This window comes from Neoarius graeffei, chromosome 2, assembly GCF_027579695.1.
Source record: "Neoarius graeffei isolate fNeoGra1 chromosome 2, fNeoGra1.pri, whole genome shotgun sequence".
NCBI classification, from domain to species: domain Eukaryota; kingdom Metazoa; phylum Chordata; class Actinopteri; order Siluriformes; family Ariidae; genus Neoarius; species Neoarius graeffei.
The window spans coordinates 20,333,484-20,359,462 of record NC_083570.1 but is presented as its reverse complement, the minus strand read 5'-3'; the positions used below and the strand labels follow the sequence as shown (position 1 = coordinate 20,359,462).

Below are 25,979 nucleotides of genomic sequence, written 5' to 3'. Positions count from 1 at the left end.
AGTTTCATGATGACACTTTGACCATTTTATCCTGCAGCTCTATTACTATAAAATATGAAGCGAAGGCCTGGGTCACTTTCATAGCCATTGCTAAGTAGAGAACCCGAACATGCAGTGTTCCACAGTGCGAGTGTTTTGTTTTACCAGTATGCCTAACACAGTAATGCAGTGCTGTACTGTAGGTTTCAAGGCAACTTACAGTATCTGTAAATACACTTGTTCTAACCAGTGTGAAAGGTATTACTATAAGTGAAACATTATCTCATCAGTTTCAACCCCACCCCCCCAAATGTATTTACACATGGTCATATTTACCGTTTCTTCCAGATACGCCTTTGTACAGAGGACCTCCTCACTGTAATCCAAACATTTTACCATCTCCAGCTTTCGGCCCTCTGGGTCGGTGATCTTCCAGATGAGGAGAGAGCCATCCTTTGAGGCAGTCAGCAGGAACTGATCACCAGGCGTGACAATCATCTGCACACACAATGAATGGAAAAATGCTGAATTGGAGAGAATGGAAAAGTTCGTTAAAGCAGCAAGAACAGATATAACGATATCATTCGCTAAATAAATCAGTCAGGAGGAAGCACACACAGCTAAGGATATAACTGACTTATTGTGTTCTTTGTCACTTCCTTGGCCATTATTCTCTGATATCAGGAAGCTTCTTCAGTCATTAACTCTTACACTGCATGTGGTTTTCTACAATTTAAATGTGTGTGTGTATAACTTTCCGTTTCCTTTATTCCGGCATATCATCACTCCCACATACCTTTGTGATGGGACCAGAATGGGCTTGATGTTCTGTCCAGGTTGTCTCCTTTCTAAAAGGGTATTTGATGATCCTGACGGTACCATGGGCCGTTCCAATGAAGACTGTTTTGCCTAAACAAGTCACGGCGATGGCTGTGTAGGACACATCAACTGGGGTGGTTTGGCTTAGGAGCTAAATGCAAACAAAAATGCACACAATGCAAGTAAACCTTGTCACTCTGTCCATATAGACTGGAAGAAAATATCCAGGATCACAGTGCAAAACCCAAAATATAAGATGCATGCTGATCAAAAAAGCTGGTTATTTAGGTCCACTGTTTGTTTATATATATCTCCAAGTTAAATATGCATAAATTATTGTAAATTCTGTCTTGTTTTGCTCCAATCTTGCAGTGAATATTTGTACAAAGCCCTTATTCATTATGTGTTGAGCTGCTGTGACTGTAACTTTATCCCTCTTTGTCAGAGTCAAAACAATTGTATGCTGGTTTTACAACCATGTAATAGACTTACTCTGTCATTCCGTAACTCCTTAAGACAGACGTGGTCTACAGCAAGGATGTTCCCGGTGTTAGGCAAAAAAGTCAAATCTGCGTAGGTACATCTAGTCTCGTTCTTACTCTCGAACACGCCAGTCAGAGTATTCCACACGTATATGTTGCCATCCAACCCACATGACACCAGATGACGGTCATCTTCGCTCCACTTCACCGACTGCACCTGAAGGGTCAGAACAGGATATCTGAGACATGGATTTTTATTTATGGTCTTAACTATATTTCCAATATTAAAAAAAGCAATACATTTAATTCATTATTTTATAATTGCTGAATATATAGAATGATATGGTGTGACAGATATATGAATACAACCTCATACAGGTTAGTTTGTCAGCCAGTCAGCAACCATTGGACATTATGAATATTTATGAATATGACTCAGAAATCCAGCCTTGTACTGTATAGTGGTTGTACCTTCTTACGGTGGCCCATCAGATCCAGTTTTTCGAATGTTCTGATGTTGTAAACATATATCACGTTTTTCTCGATGGCGGCGAACATATTGCCATCATGGTTGAACACACACTGTGGACACACACATGCTTTATTTTACTCCTTAATTCTATGCACAGTTTCTGTACAAACACACAGATTTCAAATACAAAATCTAAACATCACACAGACAATCAATAAAGCCAGACAAACACAAGTGTCTTTTCTTTCATTTTTTGAGCACTAGATGCATATAAATGCAGATAGTTATATGAGGAGGAATAATTTATTGCCACTAGGATTCATTGTTTGGATTTGTTCAAGTTCAAGCATTTAATTGTCATTGTTAAGGCACAATGAAATTTTGTTTGTGCTGGTCTCAAAGGTGCAAAAAGGTGCAAAGGCGCAAAAAGTTAAGGTGCAAAATAAAAAAACAGACAGTAAATACCTGAGAGCTAAGAAGGGTGATAAGTCATAAATATAATATATACAAATGAACATAAATTCACTTAACAGAAACGATATGTCAATCAAGCAATATATACAGGTCATGGATGGAATAGAAAAACAATGTATTGCACGTCATCTCAGACTGTGGAGATATCAGAGTTCAATAAGTTTATTGTCCCTTTATAAAATCATAAAATTTTATTTTCTCAGTCCAGACAACATTCACGTTAAATATTACAGCTAGCGGACTGTCTGCATTTGTGTGGTTGCACAGAAACATGCATTATATGTTCTAATGTACAGTATGCGAGCATTGTCAAAGGTTTTACAATGAAATTTCAATAATAATGTTGAAATTTTTAAAAATGTGTATTTTAGAGAAATATATTCAGCAAAACAAAACTTACTGAAAAATATACATTATTACAATGAGGTGTTCATAAGCTCAAAATGTCCTTCTGTATTGACTTACTGATTATCTATTAGACATTTATTAAGACTAATAAAATCTATCTGCATTTGATCACTTTAAAAAATCCTCTTTCTAAACATCTCAAAATTTCAATCATGCACATTTGAAGTAATCTTATAGTGTAAGTCTGGTCGAACTGTAAATCGAGAATTCAGGATTTTAGACTTTTGAAATGTTAAATGTTTCATGTCCCATATCTCAAAACAGCTCTTTACCCAGATAAACTTTATAACGCTAAGGTCACGATAGTGAGGACGCACCTCAGTGCAGGCGTTTATGGCAAACGTTTGGACAGGGATGATTTTGTAATTGAATATTTTCATGAGCCAGACTTCAGTGGTGAAGCCCACCAGGATGGAGTGGCCGTTTGGGTGCATCGCCACACAGAGCGGCTCATCGTCAAACTCCTTAAACTGCTCCAAAGAGCTGCAGAGAAAAAAAACAAAAAGACACATCCACACAGTCAGAAAATTGTCACAGTAAATTAGCCATGTTTGATGATCATCATTATGCTAATTGATTAATCTATATATGTATATTTCGGCATTGCTTAAAAGCAGAGCTCCCGGAGAGTGTATGAGCAAAATATTTGCAAGGGCATAAAATCAACCTAAATAGAATAATAACATTATAGCACCATGAATGAACCACTGAATTGTGTAGTGTCGTGTATTTCACATCAATAAATTGCTGCATCATCTTGTGACAGCGTTGCCAATAATGAGATACGTATTACAGTTACAAAAACATTTGTTCCTTTCTTTGACACCGCATTCCATGCGCCAGGAAAAACACCATGACATTTATTATGGTGTGACTCTGCTGGGTGCCTGGTGGACAGAAGTGAACCAGCACTTTCATTTTACATGATTACTACTGTATATACTTATGATCAAATATCAAACGTGATATGTCAAACAGATGTCTGATTACATGTCATGTCCACGCATGTTGATGCATGCACCCAGCGCCATTAAGACTAATTACCATGCATTTGTTCCTGCTTAGAACGCAATCACAGCACATGCATATAAGGACCCTTAGTAGCACGCAGACTTTGCAAAGATTCTGCGTCTGACGTTACCAAGCCTTGTATTTTGTATCACTTTTCTGGTTTTGACCCCGTTTGTGTTTTTGGACTGTGAGTATTGTATTACCTCTGATATCCTGTTTGTGCCTCACTCAACCACTGCCTGTTTTTCTAGTCTGCCTTTGTCTATGTTTTGGATCTGTTTGCTAGCGTACTTTCAATAAAACTCTTCCTGCACTTACATCCATCCATTGCCCTTTTATACGAAACTGAATTATCTAACAAGCTAGCGGACTAATAAAACTGTTTTAACTAGTTTTACATGAAACTGTCACGAATATTTTCTGCAAAATGTGTGAGTAAATAATATCAAGTTATTTTTTAAAAAGGCAAAATAAACTTAAGCACCGGATAAAAAGCCATCCATCTTATGTAAATAAGGATACAAATTTCATTGCCAGGTGGTCAGGTGTTTATGAGATGATGCCTTGCACTTACAATCGGGTACCCTGTAGTGGTACACGGATGTCATTCATACGTACGGTCCTAGTACAGTCACAAAATCCATCAAAAATCAGGTTGATGCATTACCATATTCTGTTAAGTCTGGAGCTTTGCTCTGCTAATACCAAGTACATTACTCATTAGTTGTGACAAGTACCAAAAATGTGTAACATTTGCTCTTCAAGTAATAAAATATATAGTAGCTAAGTCTGATGCAAAACAAACTTTTTTTTTCCTCTAGTAAAGCCTCAGGATATACGCATTCTCTTAGGACTATATAGCCCAATATTTATGATGGCCCAATATTCATTTTCTGCATAAATAATAGAGTAGAGTGGGGGAAAAAGCCCCCCTTAAGGAAAATTCAGTTTTTCTCCAAGTTGAAATGAACCGTGTGTTTAGTTTTATCATAGTTTTTGACAACAGTGACATGAACAATAATGCCACCTAAAGTTTGCCTAAAGTTAATTTTTTTTTTTAACAAAAACAAAACATTGTGCCAAGGGGGCCTTTTACCCCCCAGTGGGGTAAAAGGCCCCCTGAGGTGGGGCAATAGGCCTCCTCACTCAAAAAAAGCTATTTGGATAGCAAAAGTGTTTACTTAAGCCTATAATGTGAAAGAAACAAGAAAATATCCCTGAATTAATGAATAGATGCATTATTTTATTATATTTCGCATTTTAATTTCAATATAATTTTGTGTGGATTGAACATGAATTAACAAAGAACAAGTGCATCAATAAATAATGCTAATATTAATATTTTTTTAATATTAAGTTCAAATTACTTGCTTTACTCAATCAGGTAAGCGAGATGTTATTAAAAACTATGTATCTGCTATTCAGAAATGTATGAAATACAGTAATTATGATAAAAGGAAACGATGCCCCCTGGGGGCCATTTACCCCGCCATTAAGGGGGCGTTTTACCCCACAGACTACACTTTTACAAAAAAGGGTCTTACTTTCAAAATGTGATTCAACTTTTTATACCTAATGTATTTTTAACGTACTGACTTGTCTACTCATACCACATACACAGCTGTGATATCTGACGAAATAGCAGCTATCTAAATACAGTTTTACTGATATCTGAAAATTATATCACTTACCATGAAATTTGATCTCTGTCCCCTGCGTTGCTGATATGCGAACCACAGTGGATATTTGTATATCCCCGTTGTCAAGCCAGTCCATATCAACAATAGAAATGTAACTTTGCGCCATCTGGTGGTTATTTTGGGTAAAACAGGCCGGGGGCGTATTACCCCACGGGGGCTTTTTCCCCCACTCTACTCTACTTTTTTTTTTACCTAACTAGAGCGACAGCTACAATTAGACAGTCTATAATTATCAACACCTTTTTCAGATTTTCCAATAAAAACAATTTCACAAAGGTGAGTTTCAGTTACAACAGTTATTATTGATTAATCAATCAACTGGAAGACCCTCCTCGCCCTTTGATCTTGCCGTCTGATGACCTGAGATGGCATTTTTTTCCACATGATCAGCAATTTGAGGAAAACCCGGACGTTATCATCGCAGGTAAGCATGGTGGAAAGATCATGGACATGTTTTTACTTCTCAAATTCACTGATATTTCATGATCTCCTTGTTGAAACCTACTTTGTTTCTTACTCTTTCATTTGACAGTTGCCATTTTGTGTCTAAACGCGTGTTTGAGAAGTCAAGTGAGGTGTCGATAATAGTAATCACTTTCACCAGTATCCACCATTATTGACACCCTGTGGAATTACGTGACATTTATAACTGTTATGGATCGATCTTTGTAACATTGTTGAAGTACTTAAAAAAAATAAAAGTGCTGTGATTTATAATAAATTTTTTTCTGATCCATAACTGAATGGGATGTTTATAGAGTATTCGGAATCCTATTGCAATAAATAGAATTAGACCAGAATCAAATTCCTAGCATATTTAAAAAAAAAAACACAACAACATGCTTGAAATATTCAGAATTTTCAATTCCATTCAGAAAATATTTTTTTGCAGTTTGTTGTAAATATCGACCACATATTACAATATCAGTAGACATTTTATATTTTGGTTCGAGGAATGACATGCGACCTTTGACCTGGATTCTCATGTGGTTACAATGTCAATTGCCTGTTGACATTTATTGCTAAACTACAAAACTAGAAATTAATATAAATAACAGCGAATGATGAACAAAATGTGATCTACAAAAAATACTTCGAAAGTGGGTAGAAAGTGGAACAAAAAGATTTTCTGACAGGTTAAACATTATCAGTTCATTTGTTTACAAACATTAGAATTATTTCCTCATTTACGTAAACAGCGACATTGATATTTATATAAAAGGCATTTTGTGATAAATACAAGTCTATGTAAAACAAATTTTCAATAAAAACTATGTTTTGTTAAATTAATACCACATAATTATTAACTCATCTCATTATCTCTAGCTGCTTTATCCTGTTCTACAGGGTCGCAGGCAAGCTGGAGCCTATCCCAGCTGACTACGGGCGAAAGGCGGGGTACACCCTGGACAAGTCGCCAGGTCATCACAGGGCTGACACATAGACACAGACAACCATTCACACTCACATTCACACCTACGGTCAATTTAGAGTCACCAGTTAACCAACCTGCATGTCTTTGGACTGTGGGGGAAACCGGAGCACCCAGAGGAAACCCACACGGACACGGGGAGAACATGCAAACTCTGCACAGAAAGGCCCTCGCCAGCCACAGGGCTCGAACCCGGACCTTCTTGCTGTGAGGCGACAGCGCTAACCACTACACCACCGTGCCACCCTCAATTATTATTATTTAAAAAAAAATAATCATCTGTGTGTTGATAACTGTGGACAAAGGTGTCGATATTTATGGAATGGTGTCACGTGATCTGATATGCTAAGTAATCAGGAATCAACTCTTTTTTTTCCCAGTGGAAGTTTGAGTAATTATTCATGCACAATTTATGTATTGAAAGTCTTTTCTACTTTTGCAACGGCCAAAAGATCGTTAAGGTGTCGATAATTGTACCGTAGCCGCCGCTCTAGTCATCATCTTATTTTCTTTTTATATCTAGTATTGGTGATTGTTGGTGGCTGTTGTGAAGTGACCTTGAGTTTCAAAAAGTCACAATGTAAAAAAACCACAAACAAACAAACAAACAAACAAACAAACAAACAAACAAACAAACAAACCATTAACAGCTCCTACTTTGTCTGGAAGTTCCAAATGTGGATAGTGTAGTCCATCGAGCAGGTGGTGACGAGGGGTTTCGACATGCAGATGGACATTCCAGTGATGCTCTCTGAGTGAAGAGAGTGAGACAGGAATTTGAATTTGGCCTTCTTCTTCTGAAAAAAAAAGCAGCAAGAGAGAAATAGAAGTCAGCACATTCTTATTTTTATGGCTTTCTTTCTTACTGTATCCTCATCACACTGTTGTTCTGTTACCTCAGTAATCGCGGTAGACGTGAGGTTCACGCAGTAGAGTTGGCCTTGGTTTGTGCTGATGGCCAGAATTGTCTCATCTGAACTAATGCATATCGTGGTAATTTCCTGAAGCGGATGACTGCTGTGCTGGTCCACAGGAATCTGCAGATCAGAGGAAAACAGTTCTCAGTGCTTATACACATTGATGCTCAGCCTCACAAGGAACTGCAAAAAATACACGTACAGAGTATCAGAATCTCGATCCTGCAGGAGTATACATTGCATGCTTTTATACTTTTCGCATATGATATCTTGAGGGGCAGCATGGTGGTGTATTGGTTAGCGCTGTTGCCTCACAGCAAGAAGGTCCGGGTTCGAGCCCCGTGGCCGGCGAGGGCCTTTCTGTGTGGAGTTTGCATGTTCTCGCCATGTCCGCATGGGTTTCCTCCAGTGGCTCTGGTTTCCCCCACAGTCCAAAGACATGCAGGTTAGGTTAACTGGTGACTCTAAATTGAGCGTAGGTGTGAGTGTGAATGGTTGTCTGTGTCTATGTGTTGGCCCTGTGATGACCTGGCGACTTGTCCAGGGTGTACCCTGCCTTTCGCCCGTAGTCAGCTGGGATAGGCTCCAGCTTGCTTGCGACCCTGTAGAACAGGATAAAGCGGCTAGAGATAACGAGATGACATATATCTTAAATATACAAGTTCACTCTCTGCTATCCTCTCCGTGCACTTGTGCTTGAGTTGAACTTTTCGCACAAAGTGAATTATGATGAAGGTTCAGGCACAGATGGGACCTTGAGCAAGACCCTTAACAAGACCCCAGGAAACTTACCCATTGCGGGATAATAAAGGTCTTCTTAACCACCACCAACCTGCACAGTTACCTCGCATAAATGCTTTCTCCGAATGTTAAAAATGAATTACTCACCATTATTTCCACAGTCTTCCTATAGCTGCTTTTGTCATCAGTTTGCTCATAGAGACAAACTAACCCCGTGCCAGCTGAACAGGCAAAGCCAGCAGAATACTTTGTGATGCCAGTCACAGATGGCATTTGGGCCAGTAATGAAAATGGGACCCTCTTCTCCGTTTCACTGTCAAGAGAGAATGTAAAACATTGTGGTTTGGGAAAAATCCCATAAAAATTATATTGTACCTTACTGTAAATCAGATCATCAGAACAAGCAAGAGAGTGTTGGAGAGGTTCTCCCTCTCTCTCATATATATATTTACCTTTCATATGGTATTCCAAGCGTGTGCAGGTTTCTGGACTCCAACATTAGCAGTTTCCCTGACTCGGTTCCTGCGATGATGCAGTCCTTAGACATCCACAGGTGGCACAGGACATCATCGTTATCCAGCTGATAGGAGTCGGCCTGAATCAGGGATTCATTCCCCAATTTGAAGATCCTGAAGAGATTTTTTCCATTCACGCAGATCTCTGTGTCATCTTCAGGGTTGAAGCTGACCTGGGATTGAGAAAAGAGAACGTTCAGGTGTACAGTGGGGCAAAAAAGTATTTAGTTAGTCACCAATTGTGCAAGTTCTCCCACTTAAAAAGATGAGAGAGGCCTGTAATTTTCATCATAGGTATACCTCAACTATGAGAGACAAAACAAGAAAAAAAAATCCAGAAAATCACATTGTCTGATTTTTAAAGAATTTATTTGCAAATTATGGTGAAAAATAAGTATTTGGTCAACAACAAAAGTTCATCTCAATACTTTGTTATATACCCTTTGTTGGCAATGACAGAGGTCAAACGTTTTCTGTAAGTCTTCACAAGGTTTTCACACACTGTTGCTGGTATTTTGGCCCATTCCTCCATGCAGATCTCCTCTAGAGCAGTGATGTTTTGGGGCTGTCGCTGGGCAACACGGACTTTCAACTCCCTCCAAAGATTTTCTATGGGGTTGAGATCTGGAGACTGGCTAGGCCACTCCAGGACATTGAAATGCTTCTTACGAAGCCACTCCTTTGTTGCCTGGGCGGTGTGTTTGGGATCATTGTCATGCTGAAAGACCTAGCCATGTTTCATCTTCAATGCCCTTCCTGATGGAAGGAGGTTTTCACTCAAAATCTCACAATACATGGCCCCATTCATTCTTTCCTTTACACAGATCAGTCGTCCTGGTCCCTTTGCAGAAAAACAGCCCCAAAGCATGATGTGTCCACCCCCATGCTTCACAGTAGGTATGGTGTTCTTTGGATGCAACTCAGCATTCTTTCTCCTCCAAACACAAGTTGAGTTTTTGCCAAAAAGTTCTATTTTGGTTTCATCTGACCATATGACATTCTCCCAATCCTCTTCTGGATCATCCAAATGCTCTCTAGCAACCTTCAGACGGGCCTGGACATGTACTGGCTTAAGCAGGGGGACACGTCTGGCACTGCAGGATTTGAGTCCCTGGCGGCGTAGTGTGTTACTGATGGTAGCCTTTGTTACTTTGGTCCCAGCTCTCTGCAGGTCTTTCACTAGGTCCCCCCATGTGGTTCTGGGATTTTTGCTCACCGTTCTTGTGATCATTTTGACCCCACAGGGTGAGATCTTGCATGGAGCCCCAGATCGAGGGAGATTATCAGTGGTCTTGTATGTCTTCCATTTTCTAATAATTGCTCCCACAGTTGATTTCTTCACACCAAGCTACTTACCTATTGCAGATTCAGTCTTCCCAGCCTGGTGCAGGTCTACAATTTTGTTTCTGGTGTCCTTTGACAGCTCTTTGGTCTTAGCCATAGTGAAGTTTGGAGTGTGACTATTTGAGGTTGTGGACAGGTGTCTTTTATACTGATAACGAGTTCAAACAGGTGCCATTAATACAGGTAACGAGTGGAGGACAGAGGAGCCTCTTAAAGAAGAAGTTACAGGTCTGTGAGAGCCAGAAATCTTGCTTGTTTGTTGGCGACCAAATACTTATTTAACTGAGGAATTTACCAATTAATTCATTAAAAATCCTACAGTGTGATTTCCTGGATTCTTTCCCCCCATTCTGTCTTTCATAGTTGAAGTGTACCTATGATGAAAATTACAGGCCTCTCATCTTTTTAAGTGGGAGAACTTGCACAATTGGTGGCTGACTTTTTTGCCTCACTGTATACTCTTAAAATGCAGACATGAAATGGTTATTGTGTCTAAGCCCACAAAAAAGGGGACATGTTCATATGTATCAGATGCACCCTATTTGTCTTCATGACCATGGGTTTAAGGGTTCATAACCGTGAACTACTCTGTACATTTTTCTTTCGTGTAGACACCAGCAATTCAGGCCTGAATAAATAAAAAATGAATAATGATTAAACTGGAATTTTTACTTTATTGATAGTTGTACACATGTTTTGGATGGATTATGAAGTCTACTTGTCTTTGCTTATTCCGACAAGACATTAAGAATTTCTACCTGATTGATTTGGCTACTCTTCGCAAACTTCACAGTAGCAATGATCACATTTTTCTCCCACTCCCAATAGTAGAGTGTCCATGTGGGTTCTCCAGCCTGGACCAGCAGGTATTTGGAGTTTGCAGAAAAAGCCATGCAGACTAACTCCTGCACGTCAAAGTCGCTGCCAGTTCCAACCCATATCTTTTGGTACTTCTTGTTCTCTAGTTGAAAGATGGTGATGGTGCCAGATTTACCAGCCTCTGACACGGCCAGGTAATTCCGGTCGGGGCTTAAAGCCAGGGCCTGCAAATTGTTGTCTTCCTTCGCAACTGTGGGATAAAGTTTGAATAAGGGAACTGAATCTTTGTATTCAGTTTGTAACTGAATTTCTTTTTCATTTTTTTCTAAGTGGATGCAACGTTACGACCTGAACTCTACAAAATTGTACATTCTAAAGGTAAATTTACATTATACTTGAAATATGTGTCTGAAATACAAATATATTTTTCCGTCACTGTATTAATGAAATGCTTAGCTTGTTTTTAAAAATGTCCTACAGGAAGTGAAGCTCTCAGCAGGCTTACCATGAAAGAAATTGATGCATTGCTGAGTGAGGACGCTGTAGCAGACACATTGCTTTCCACTTGGGAAAATCAGTGACGTCTCGTCTGGAAAGATTAAGTTGTTCCTTACTCCTTTGCACATGCCAAAAACGTGGCAAGGGTGGATTTGTGACGTTTCACCAAAAGAAGCCATTTTAGCATATGTACAATCAGTCTAAAACAAGAAAAAGAAAACATTATGCTGACATAGAGGAGCATGAGTTGAAAAAGATACTGCACTGGTACCACACAGAAAACACACTGTATATGAAATGGACTCATCAAACCCACTGATCTGATATAGTAACGGTCCAGTGGGTGATGTGTTTTGACAGTAAACTGACTGCAAGTCCTGGGAATCAATTCTAAGAATCAATTCCACACAATATTTGCTTTCTCCACTTTGTTTGCATCCAACAACACTGTGTAGATTCGAGTGCAAAGCTTTTGGAGTCGACTTTTGATTTCCAAATGCCTGGAATAATGAAATCGATTTTTTTTGAAAGAGACTCCCAGCCCTACCTTGTGGTTAAAAATATACTGCACACTTTGTGTGTGTGTGTGTGTGTGTGTGTGTATGTGTTTTAACTGTAAACTAAATGATATGAGGCCCTGTGATGACCTGGGGCCTCATGTACAAAGACCTGCGTGGATTTCCCACTAAATATGTGTGCACGTCAAAATCGGGAATTTTGCGTACGACCAAAAAAATCCGGATGTATCAATCAGTGCGTACGAAGGTTTCCACGCACTCTCCTGTTGTACATCCCAATCAACGTGGAATTCGGCGCACATGCACGAGCCCCGTTCCCCGCCCCGTCTCCTCCCTCAATTATTCCACACTGAATATGTTAATTAGTATAAATAGACCTGCAGTAAGGCCCGCGTTAGGTAAAAGACATGGCAACTTTTACTAACGCGTTAATGTTAATTAAATGTTAGAAATCTTGCATTAATCAAATTAACATTTAACATTTATTATTAACATTTAACATTAACAGTTATTCGCGTTAATCCCTGCCTTTAGCACAGTGTAATAGAATTCACATACATCACTTAATTGTTCTGTCACCTCCAATTAAAGTGATGTTCAAAGTGTATGCTATGAGACATGCAACGGTCACTGATTGTATGCCACTGAATGTGAATGTAGCCTATACCAAGATAACGGTATGATTCGCATCGTCCGCAGTGCCTGCGCCACAATGATTGTCTATTTGAGTTACATGGGTCTTGAAAACAAAAAAACACCTTTAGTGCTCTAATGTGTACATTTTTTCAGGGACACCCTATATTTGAGGAAATATCTTCCTCTCTTAGTAGGCCCAATATTCCTAGCCACATGTAACCAGAAATAAAACATGTGCACATATTTTCCACAATAGGATTTTAATGACAAATGTATTCTAGCAGGGTGCCAGGGAACAACAGGAGGCCCCCAGTCCATCCCACCCGAGCAGGAAGAGGACCCCCAGCCGAGCGGATCCAGCATCACTGTCACCTGCCCCCCTTCTCCACCGCCTGCCCCTGTCGCCGGGTCCACAGGCCGGGTGCTGACGCGCGCGGTCCTTGAGTCGCAGGGGGAAATTTTAAAGGGGATAGAGGCGATTAACGACAACCTCGAGGGAATCCGCGAGGAATTGAAGGAACTGAATAACACATTAAAAGAATATCTTAAAAAATGAATGGTGTCCCGTCTGTCCTTACCTTTTCACATTGTGGCTATTAAGCGCTGCCGGGTTTGTATGCCATGTCGCTGTGGCACCTCGTTGTGAGGCCCAGGGTCTGGGTCCTCCGGCAGGTCTCGCTCCATTATTGGCATGCCGTGCCGCTGCGCCACATTGTGTAACACGCCACACACCGCGGTAGTGTCTGATTTGTACGCACTTGGAAATCGTTTCATATATTGATCTTGGTAATTATGTGATAAGGCCACCCCACGCAACATCAACTAATAATATTTCAGTCTGACACCTCGCGGCAAATGCGCGAGGAAGATCTATTAAGCTAGCTGCAATGCATGGTCCTGCATGTGCATTCTTTAATTTAATTAATTAACGAATAGTCAATGGGAATAATATCGAAATGATATTGCTGGGGTTTCTCATTTCCCGTAATTACAATATGGGAGGGATGGTTGATGGATCTGTTGGCATTTACCCAACAGTCTCGCATTATGTGTCTCGACAATGTCGTATGACTGACATACATTTCAATTCACGCATCCTGATGTTCCGATGCATTTTTGGATGACTCTTATCGCCATGTCATGACTCTTGACTGAGTAGGCCTAAATGTAGTTGCGTTGCTCTGCCTCCAAGTGTCGCCAAGTACCAAGATGCACCAAAAATGTGCATACGCCAGCCATGAGGTTTGCGTAGAGTACCGCACTTTTCCACGACAAGTCAATCTTTGTACATACGAATGTTGCGCAGAAAGTGATGTATGTAGCTTTTTTGTGCGTACGCAAGCTTTGTACATGAGGCCCCAGGCGACTTGTCCAGGGTGTACCCCGCCTTTCGCCAGTAGTCAGCTGGGATAGGCTCCAGCTTGCCTGCGACCCTGTAGAAGGATAAAGCGGCTAGAGATAATGAATGAATGAATGAATGAATGAATGAATGAACATGCCCAGTTTGTGCTGTTTTTCTCAACAATTAGATAAATAACAAGCCCAGTTTGTGCTGTTTTTCTCAACAATTAGATAAATAACACGCCCAGTTTGTGCTGTTTTTCTCAACAATTAGATAAATAACACGCCCAGTTTGTGCTGTTTTTCTTAACAATTAGATAAATAACACGCCCAGTTTGTTGTTTTCCTCAACCATTAGATAAATAACACACCCAGTTTGCTGTTTTCCTCAACAATTAGATAAATAACACGCCCAGTTTGTGCTGTTTTTCTCAACAATTAGATAAATAACACGCCCAGTTTGTTGTTTTCCTCATCAATTAGATAAATAACACGCCCAGTTTGTGTTGTTTTCCTCAACAATTAGATAAATAACACGCCCAGTTTGTGCTGTTTTCCTCAACAATTAGATAAATAACACGCCCAGTTTGTGCTGTTTTCCTCAACAATTAGATAAATAACACGCCCAGTTTGTGCTGTTTTCCACAACAATTAGATAAATAACACGCCCAGTTTGTGCTGTTTTTCTCAACAATTAGATAAATAACACGCCCTGTTTGTGTTGTTTTCCTCAACAATTAGATAAATAACACGCCCAGTTTGTGTTGTTTTCCTCAACAATTAGATAAATAACACGCCCAGTTTGTGCTGTTTTCCTCAACAATTAGATAAATAACACGCCCAGTTTGTGCTGTTTTCCTCAACAATTAGATAAATAACACGCCCAGTTTGTGCTGTTTTCCTCAACAATTAGATAAATAACACGCCCAGTTTGTGCTGTTTTCCTCAACAATTAGATAAATAACACGCCCAGTTTGTGCTGTTTTCCTCAACAATTAGATAAATAACACGCCCAGTTTGTGCTGTTTTCCTCAACAATTAGATAAATAACACGCCCAGTTTGTGTTGTTTTCCGCAACAATTAGATAAATAACATGCCCAGTTTGTGTTGTTTTCCTCAACAATTAGATAAATAACACGCCCAGTTTGTGTTGTTTTCCTCAACAATTAGATAAATAACATGCCCAGTTTGTGCTGTTTTTCTCAACAATTAGATAAATAACACGCCCAGTTTGTGCTGTTTTTCTCAACAATTAGATAAATAACACGCCCAGTTTGTGCTGTTTTTCTCAACAATTAGATAAATAAAGCCCAGTTTGTGCTGTTTTTCTCAACAATTAGATAAATAACACGCCCTGTTTGTGTTGTTTTCCTCAAAAATTAGATAAATAACACGCCCAGTTTGTGCTGTTTTTCTCAACAATTAGATAAATAAAGCCCTGTTTGTGCTGTTTTTCTCAACAATTAGATAAATAACACGCCCTGTTTGTGTTGTTTTCCTCAAAAATTAGATAAATAACACGCCCAGTTTGTGTTGTTTTCCTCAAAAATTAGATAAATAACACGCCCAGTTTGTGTTGTTTTTCTCAACAATTAGATAAATAACACGCCCAGTTTGTGTTGTTTTTCTCAACAATTAGATAAATAACACGCCCTGTTTGTGTTGTTTTCCTCAAAAATTAGATAAATAACACGCCCAGTTTGTGTTGTTTTTCTCAACAATTAGATAAATAACACGCACAGTTTGTGTTGTTTTTCTCAACAATTAGATAAATAACACGCCCAGTTTGTGTTGTTTTTCTCAACAATTAGATAAATAACACGCCCAGTTTGTGTTGTTTTTCTCAACAATTAGATAAATAACACGCACAGTTTGTGTTGTTTTCCTCAACAATTAGATAAATAACACGCCCAGTTTGTGTTGTTTTTCTCAACAATTAGATAAATAACACGCCCAGTTTGTGTTGTTTTCCTCAACAATTAGATAAATAACACGCCCAGTTTGTGTTGTTTTCCTCAACAATTAGATAAATAACACGCCCAGATTGTGTTGTTTTCCTCAACAATTAGATAAATAACACACCCAGTTTGTGTTGTTTTTCTCAACAATTAGATAAATAACACGCCCAGTTTGTGTTGTTTTTCTCAACAATTAGATAAATAACACGCCCAGTTTGTGTTGTTTTTTTTAACAATTAGATAAATAACGCCAGTTTGTGTTGTTTTTCTCAACAATTAGATAAATAACACGCCCAGTTTGTGGTGTTTTTCTCAACAATTAGATAAATAACACGCCCAGTTTGTGTTGTTTTCCTCAACAATTAGATAAATAACACGCCCAGTTTGTGTTGTTTTCGTCAACAATTAGATAAATAAAACGCCCATTTTGTGCTGTTTTTCTCAACAATTAGATAAATAACACGCCCTGTTTGTGTTGTTTTTCTCAACAATTAGATAAATAACATGCCCTGTTTGTGTTGTTTTTCTCAACAATTAAATAAATAACACGCCCAGTTTGTGTTGTTTTCCTCAACAATTAGATAAATAACACGCCCAGTTTGTGTTGTTTTCCTCAACAATTAGATAAATAACACGCCCAGATTGTGTTGTTTTCCTCAACAATTAGATAAATAACACGCCCAGTTTGTGTTGTTTTTCTCAACATTTAGATAAATAACGCCAGTTTGTGGTGTTTTTCTCAACAATTAGATAAATAACACGCACAGTTTGTGGTGTTTTTCTCAACAATTAGATAAATAACACGCCCAGTTTGTGTTGTTTTCCTCAACAATTAGATAAATAACACGCCCAGTTTGTGTTGTTTTCATCAACAATTAGATAAATAACACGCCAAGTTTGTGCTGTTTTTCTCAACAATTAGATAAATAACACGCCCAGTTTGTGTTGTTTTTCTCAACAATTAGATAAATAACACACCCAGTTTGTGTTGTTTTTCTCAACAATTAGATAAATAACACGCCCAGTTTGTGCTGTTTTTCTCAACAATTAGATAAATAACACGCCCAGTTTGTGTTGTTTTTCTCAACAATTAGATAAATAACACGCCCAGTTTGTGCTGTTTTCCTCAACAATTAGATAAATAACACGCCCAGTTTGTGTTGTTTTTCTCAACAATTAGATAAATAACACGCCCAGTTTGTGCTGTTTTTCTCAACAATTAGATAAATAACACGCCCAGTTTGTGTTGTTTTTCTCAACAATTAGATAAATAACACGCCCAGTTTGTGTTGTTTTTCTCAACAATTAGATAAATAACACGCCCAGTTTGTGCTGCTTTCCACAACAATTAGATAAATAACACGCCCAGTTTGTGTTGTTTTCCTCAACAATTAGATAAATAACACGCCCAGTTTGTGCTGTTTTCCTCAACAATTAGATAAATAACACGCCCAGTTTGTGCTGTTTTCCTCAACAATTAGATAAATAACACGCCCAGTTTGTGTTGTTTTTCTCAACAATTAGATAAATAACACGCCCAGTTTGTGCTGTTTTTCTCAACAATTAGATAAATAACACGCCCAGTTTGTGCTGTTTTCCTCAACAATTAGATAAATAACACGCCCAGTTTGTGCTGTTTTCCTCAACAATTAGATAAATAACACGCCCAGTTTGTGTTGTTTTCCTCAACAATTAGATAAATAACACGCCCAGTTTGTGTTGGTTTTCTCAACAATTAGATAAATAACACGCCCAGTTTGTGTTGTTTTCCTCAACAATTAGATAAATAACACGCCCAGTTTGTGCTGTTTTCCTCAACAATTAGATAAATAACACGCCCAGTTTGTGTTGTTTTCCTCAACAATTAGATAAATAACACGCCCAGTTTGTGTTGTTTTTCTCAACAATTAGATAAATAACACGCCCAGTTTGTGTTGTTTTCCTCAACAATTAGATAAATAACACGCCCAGTTTGTGTTGTTTTCATCAACAATTAGATAAATAACACGCCCAGTTTGTGTTGTTTTCCTCAAAAATTAGATAAATAACACGCCCAGTTTGTGTTTTTCTCTACAATTAGATAAATAACACGCCCAGTTTGTGTTGGTTTTCTCAACAATTAGATAAATAACACGCCCAGTTTGTGCTGTTTTCCTCAACAATTAGATAAATAACATGCCCTGGTTGTGTTGTTTTTCTCAACAATTAGATAAATAACATGCCCAGTTTGTGTTGTTTTTCTGAACAATTAGATAAATAACACGCCCAGTTTGTGTTGTTTTTCTCAACAATTAGATAAATAACGCCCAGTTTGTGTTGTTTTTCTCAACAATTAGATAAATAACACGCCCAGTTTGTGTTGTTTTCCTCAACAATTAGATAAATAACACGCCCAGTTTGTGCTGTTTTTCTCAACAATTAGATAAATAACACGCCCAGTGTGTGTTGTTTTCCTCAACAATTAGATAAATAACACGCCCAGTTTGTGTTGTTTTCCTCAACAATTAGATAAATAACACGCCCAGTTTGTGTTGTTTTCCTCAACAATTAGATAAATAACACGCCCAGTTTGTGTTGTTTTCCTCAACAATTAGATAAATAACACGCCCAGTTTGTGTTGTTTTCCTCAACAATTAGATAAATAACACGCCCAGTTTGTGTTGTTTTCCTCAACAATTAGATAAATAACACGCCCAGTTTGTGTTGTTTTCCTCAACAATTAGATAAATAACACGCCCAGTTTGTGTTGTTTTTCTCAACAATTAGATAAATAACGCCCAGTTTGTGTTGTTTTTCTCAACAATTAGATAAATAACACGCCCAGTTTGTGCTGTTTTCCTCAACAATTAGATAAATAACACGCCCAGTGTGTGTTGTTTTCCTCAACAATTAGATAAATAACACGCCAAGTTTGTGCTGTTTTCCTCAACAATTAGATAAATAACACGCCCAGTGTGTGTTGTTTTCCTCAACAATTAGATAAATAACACGCCCAGTTTGTGTTGTTTTCCTCAACAATTAGATAAATAACACGCCCAGTTTGTATTTTTCTCTACAATGAGATAAATAACACGCCCAGTTTGTGTTGGTTTTCTCAACAATTAGATAAATAACACGCCCAGTTTGTGTTTTTCTCTACAATGAGATAAATAACACGCCCAGTTTGTGTTGTTTTCCTCAACAATTAGATAAATAACACGCCCAGTTTGTGTTGTTTTCCTCAACAATTAGATAAATAACACGCCCAGTTTGTGTTGTTTTCCTCAACAATTAGATAAATAACACGCCCAGTGTGTGTTGTTTTCCTCAACAATTAGATAAATAACACGCCCAGTTTGTGTTGTTTTCCTCAACAATTAGATAAATAACACGCCCAGTTTGTGTTGTTTTCCTCAACAATTAGATAAATAACACGCCCAGTTTGTGTTGTTTTTCTCAACAATTAGATAAATAACACGCCCAGTGTGTGTTGTTTTCCTCAACAATTAGATAAATAACACGCCCAGTTTGTGTTGTTTTCCTCAACAATTAGATAAATAACACGCCCAGTGTGTGTTGTTTTCCTCAACAATTAGATAAAGAACACGCCCAGTTTGTGTTGTTTTCCTCAAAAATTAGATAAATAACACGCCCAGTTTGTATTTTTCTCTACAATGAGATAAATAACACGCCCAGTTTGTGTTGGTTTTCTCAACAATTAGATAAATAACACGCCCAGTTTGTGTTTTTCTATACAATGAGATAAATAACACGCCCAGTTTGTGTTTTTCTCTACAATGAGATAAATAACACGCCCAGTTTGTGTTGCTTTTCTCAACAATTAGATAAATAACACGCCCAGTTTGTTCTGTTTTCCTCAACAATTAGATAAATAACATGCCCTGTTTGTGTTGTTTTTCTCAACAATTAGATAAATAACACGCCCTGTTTGTGTCGTTTTTCTCAACAATTAGATAAATAACACGACCAGTTTGTGTTGTTTTTCTCAACAATTAGATAAATAACACGCCCAGTTTGTGTTGTTTTCCTCAACAATTAGATAAATAACACGCCCAGTTTGTGTTGTTTTCCTCAACAATTAGATAAATAACATGCCCAGTTTGTGTTGTTTTCCTCAACAATTAGATAAATAACACGCCCAGTTTGTGTTGTTTTCCTCAACAATTAGATAAATAACACGCCCAGTTTGTGTTGTTTTCCTCAACAATTAGATAAATAACACGCCCAGTTTGTGTTATTTTCCTCAACAATTAGATAAATAACACGCCCAGTTTGTGTTGTTTTCCTCAACAATTAGATAAATAACACGCCCAGTTTGTGCTGTTTTTCTCAACAATTAGATAAATAACACGCCCAGTTTGTGCTGTTTTTCTCAACAATTAGATAAATAAGACGCCCAGTATATGCTGTTTTTCTCAGCAATTAGATAAATAACATGCCCAGTTTGTGCTGTTTTCCTCAACAATTAGATAAATAACACGCCCAGTTTGTGTTGTTTTCCTCAACAATTAGATAAATAACACGCCCAGTTTGTGTTGTTTTTCTCAACAATTAGATAAATAACACGCCCAGTTTGTGCTGTTTTTCTCAACAATTAGATAAATAACACGCCCAGTTTGTGCTGTTTTCCTCAACAATTAGATAAATAACACGCCCAGTTTGTGTTGTTTTCCTCAACAATTAGATAAATAACACGCCCAGTTTGTGTTGTTTTCCTCAACAATTAGATAAATAACACGCCCAGTTTGTGTTGTTTTCCTCAACAATTAGATAAATAACACGCCCAGTTTGTGTTGTTTTCCTCAACAATTAGATAAATAACACGCCCAGTGTGTGTTGTTTTCCTCAACAATTAGATAAATAACACGCCCAGTTTGTGTTGTTTTCCTCAACAATTAGATAAATAACACGCCCAGTTTGTGTTGTTTTCCTCAACAATTAGATAAATAACACGCCCAGTTTGTGTTGTTTTTCTCAACAATTAGATAAATAACACGCCCAGTTTGTGTTGTTTTTCCTCAACAATTAGATAAAAAACACGCCCAGTTTGTGTTGTTTTTCTCAACAATTAGATAAATAACACGCCCAGTTTGTGTTGTTTTCCTCAACAATTAGATAAATAACACGCCCAGTTTGTGTTGTTTTTCTCACCAATTAGATAAATAACACGCCCAGTTTGTGTTGTTTTTCCTCAACAATTAGATAAAAAACACGCCCAGTTTGTGTTGTTTTTCTCAACAATTAGATAAATAACACGCCCAGTTTGTGTTGTTTTTCCTCAACAATTAGATAAATAACACGCCCAGTTTGTGTTGTTTTCCTCAACAATTAGATAAATAACACGCCCAGTTTGTGTTGTTTTCCTCAACAATCAGATAAATAACACGCCCAGTTTGTGCTGTTTTTCTCAACAATTAGATAAATAACACGCCCAGTTTGTGTTGTTTTCCTCAACAATTACATAAATAACACGCCCAGTTTGTGTTGTTTTTCTCAACAATTAGATAAATAACACGCCCAGTATATGCTGTTTTTCTCAACAATTAGATAAATAACACGCCCAGTTTGTGTTGTTTTCCTCAACAATTAGATAAATAACACGCCCAGTTTGTGCTGTTTTTCTCAACAATTAGATAAATAACACGCCCAGTTTGTGCTGTTTTCCTCAACAATTAGATAAATAACACGCCCAGTTTGTGTTGTTTTTCTCAACAATTAGATAAATAACACGCCCAGTTTGTGTTGTTTTCCTCAACAATTAGATAAATAACACGCCCAGTTTGTGTTGTTTTCCTCAACAATTAGATAAATAACACGCCCAGTTTGTGTTGTTTTCCTCAACAATTAGATAAAGAACACGCCCAGTTTGTGTTGTTTTCCTCAACAATTAGATAAATAACACGCCCAGTTTGTGCTGTTTTTCTCAACAATTAGATAAATAACACGCCCAGTTTGTTGTTTGCCTCAACAATTAGATAAATAACACGCCCAGTTTGTGTTGTTTTTCTCAACAATTAGATAAATAACACGCCCAGTATATGCTGTTTTTCTCAACAATTAGATAAATAACACGCCCAGTTTGTGCTGTTTTCCTCAACAATTAGATAAATAACACGCCCAGTTTGTGCTGTTTTTCTCAACAATTAGATAAATAACACGCCCAGTTTGTGCTGTTTTCCTCAACAATTAGATAAATAACACGCCCAGTTTGTTGTTTTTCTCAACAATTAGATAAATAACACGCCCAGTTTGTGTTGTTTTCCTCAACAATTAGATAAATAACACGCCCAGTTTGTGTTATTTTCCTCAACAATTAGATAAATAACACGCCCAGTTTGTGTTGTTTTCCTCAACAATTAGATAAAGAACACGCCCAGTTTGTGTTGTTTTCCTCAAAAATTAGATAAATAACACGCCCAGTTTGTGTTTTTCTCTACAATTAGATAAATAACACGCCCAGTTTGTGTTGTTTTTCTCAACAATTAGATAAATAACACGCCCAGTTTGTGTTGTTTTCCTCAACAATTAGATAAATAACACGCCCAGTTTGTGCTGTTTTTCTCAACAATTAGATAAATAACACGCCCAGTGTGTGTTGTTTTCCTCAACAATTAGATAAATAACACGCCCAGTTTGTGTTGTTTTCCTCAACAATTAGATAAATAACACGCCCAGTTTGTGTTGTTTTCCTCAACAATTAGATAAATAACACGCCCAGTTTGTGTTGTTTTCCTCAACAATTAGATAAATAACACGCCCAGTGTGTGTTGTTTTCCTCAACAATTAGATAAATAACACGCCCAGTTTGTGTTGTTTTCCTCAACAATTAGATAAATAACACGCCCAGTGTGTGTTGTTTTCTTCAACAATTAGATAAATAACACGCCCAGTTTGTGTTGTTTTCCTCAACAATTAGATAAATAACACGCCCAGTTTGTGTTGTTTTCCTCAACAATTAGATAAATAACACGCCCAGTTTGTGTTGTTTTCCTCAACAATTAGATAAATAACACGCCCAGTGTGTGTTGTTTTCCTCAACAGTTAGATAAATAACACGCCCAGTTTGTGTTGTTTTCCTCAACAATTAGATAAATAACACGCCCAGTTTGTGTTGTTTTCCTCAACAATTAGATAAATAACACGCCCAGTTTGTGTTGTTTTCCTCAACAATTAGATAAATAACACGCCCAGTTTGTGTTGTTTTTCTCAACAATTAGATAAATAACACGCCCAGTTTGTGTTGTTTTCCTCAACAATTAGATAAATAACACGCCCAGTTTGTGTTGTTTTCCTCAACAATTAGATAAATAACACGCCCAGTTTGTGTTGTTTTCCTCAACAATTAGATAAATAACACGCCCAGTTTGTGTTGTTTTCCTCAACAATTAGATAAATAACACGCCCAGTTTGTGTTGTTTTCCTCAACAATTAGATAAATAACACGCCCAGTTTGTGTTGTTTTCCTCAACAATTAGATAAATAACACGCCCAGTTTGTGTTGTTTTCCTCAACAATTAGATAAATAACACGCCCAGTTTGTGCTGTTTTTCTCAACAATTAGATAAATAACACGCCCAGTTTGTGTTGTTTTCCTCAACAATTACATAAATAACACGCCCAGTTTGTGTTGTTTTTCTCAACAATTAGATAAATAACACGCCCAGTATATGCTGGTTTTCTCAACAATTAGATAAATAACACGCCCAGTTTGTGTTGTTTTCCTCAACAATTAGATAAATAACACGCCCAGTTTGTGCTGTTTTTCTCAACAATTAGATAAATAACACGCCCAGTTTGTGCTGTTTTCCTCAACAATTAGATAAATAACACGCCCAGTTTGTGTTGTTTTTCTCAACAATTAGATAAATAACACGCCCAGTTTGTGTTGTTTTCCTCAACAATTAGATAAATAACACGCCCAGTTTGTGTTGTTTTCCTCAACAATTAGATAAATAACACGCCCAGTTTGTGTTGTTTTCCTCAACAATTAGATAAAGAACACGCCCAGTTTGTGTTGTTTTCCTCAACAATTAGATAAATAACACGCCCAGTTTGTGCTGTTTTTCTCAACAATTAGATAAATAACACGCCCAGTTTGTGTTGTTTTCCTCAACAATTAGATAAATAACACGCCCAGTTTGTGTTGTTTTTCTCAACAATTAGATAAATAACACGCCCAGTATATGCTGTTTTTCTCAACAATTAGATAAATAACACGCCCAGTTTGTGCTGTTTTCCTCAACAATTAGATAAATAACACGCCCAGTTTGTGCTGTTTTTCTCAACAATTAGATAAATAACACGCCCAGTTTGTGCTGTTTTCCTCAACAATTAGATAAATAACACGCCCAGTTTGTGTTGTTTTTCTCAACAATTAGATAAATAACACGCCCAGTTTGTGTTGTTTTCCTCAACAATTAGATAAATAACACGCCCAGTTTGTGTTGTTTTCCTCAACAATTAGATAAATAACACGCCCAGTTTGTGTTGTTTTCCTCAACAATTAGATAAATAACACGCCCAGTTTGTGTTGTTTTCCTCAACAATTAGATAAATAACACGCCCAGTTTGTGTTGTTTTCCTCAACAATTAGATAAATAACACGCCCAGTTTGTGCTGTTTTCCTCAACAATTAGATAAATAACACGCCCAGTTTGTGTTGTTTTTCTCAACAATTAGATAAATAACACGCCCAGTTTGTGTTGTTTTCCTCAACAATTAGATAAATAACACGCCCAGTTTGTGTTGTTTTCCTCAACAATTAGATAAATAACACGCCCAGTTTGTGTTGTTTTCCTCAACAATTAGATAAATAACATGTCTATGTTGTTTTTTTATTTTAAATTATCTATCTATCTATTTATTTATATTTCCTCATCAATCAATAAAAACTTCGCTGTGAACTTAGCAAGCGTCCACGCGCATGCGCACTTAAGAAGGCAAGCGAGTCCGAGGAAATGCCGGCAGCAGCAGTACTACTACTACTAATAATTATAGATGCCATTATTCGCGCTATGGATTATATGTTCAATTGGTTTGAATTTTTCTGAGCTTACATGTCTCTGTGAAGAAGTAATTTCTGTGGTCATTGTCCGTGTTATCTCTCAGTTGAGTGATGATTTCTTCCTCCAAAAACACCTTATTATACAATAAAACATCACCCACGCTCTCAGCTCTATTACGCACCGCGGTTGCCTGGCAACTCTTCGGCGTCATCGGGTTCCATTTGACTGAATTTTGATGATTTGTCACTCAGAAGTGAGTCGATTTTTTTTTGAAACGATCGTTTTTCAACGTGTTTTCGAATAAAAAACGCACCAGTTGTGCGCACACCTGTGTTACAGCGTCAATCAGTAAAACACGAGTCAATGCAGTGTTTGTTTTGTTATTACAGTGGACATTTCATTGACATGTGAGTCATTTTCTTGGGAGCCGAGAGTCGGTTCTGAGTCAAAAGAAAAATGGTTCAGTGTAGAGAGAGAGAGTGGAGTATTGCACCTGCAAACAAGGTAACGTTAAGATTTTTTTTTTTTAAAGAGGGGTTTTGTGTTTCAAAAAGAACAGTAAACCAGAGAGAGTTGTGGCCTGACAGCTCTGAGGTGGAGTTCACTCATATTTTCTACAAATTTCCCATTCAGGATCAATAAAGTCTGTCTGTGAGCCATTCCACCGAATCGGTGCCATTTCCGTCCCTAGAAAATTATATGTATAAATGCACATAAAAATGTACTTTAAAATACATTTCCTTATTACGCAGAATGTCCTGCACATTGATCTGATTTCAAATTTAAGATATATAATTGTAAGGATTAATAAAAACTACCTAAAACACTGAAAAATAGCATGTGTTACCTGTCCCCACACTCTAACTTTATACTTAACTATGAAATATTATTATTAAAATCCTTCAGAAA

The 25,979-nt window shown here is 37.6% G+C and overlaps 1 protein-coding gene across 1 annotated transcript in view; it reads right to left on the bottom strand.

The window, feature by feature from the left end:
* LOC132869096 (cilia- and flagella-associated protein 57-like) overlaps positions 1-25,281 on the bottom strand; it is a 53,345-nt gene extending 28,064 nt beyond the window's left edge. The window contains exons 1-12 of the mRNA XM_060902450.1: positions 25,252-25,281; positions 11,619-11,811; positions 11,053-11,363; positions 8,888-9,123; positions 8,583-8,748; positions 7,674-7,814; positions 7,435-7,574; positions 2,952-3,117; positions 1,752-1,862; positions 1,291-1,497; positions 776-949; positions 316-477 (exon numbers count right to left, since the gene is read on the bottom strand). Coding sequence (XP_060758433.1) covers positions 316-477; positions 776-949; positions 1,291-1,497; positions 1,752-1,862; positions 2,952-3,117; positions 7,435-7,574; positions 7,674-7,814; positions 8,583-8,748; positions 8,888-9,123; positions 11,053-11,363; positions 11,619-11,811; positions 25,252-25,281 — 2,037 coding nt within the window. The remainder of the gene's footprint in view (positions 1-315; positions 478-775; positions 950-1,290; positions 1,498-1,751; positions 1,863-2,951; positions 3,118-7,434; positions 7,575-7,673; positions 7,815-8,582; positions 8,749-8,887; positions 9,124-11,052; positions 11,364-11,618; positions 11,812-25,251) is intronic.
* Between the last annotated feature and the right edge of the window lie 698 nt (positions 25,282-25,979).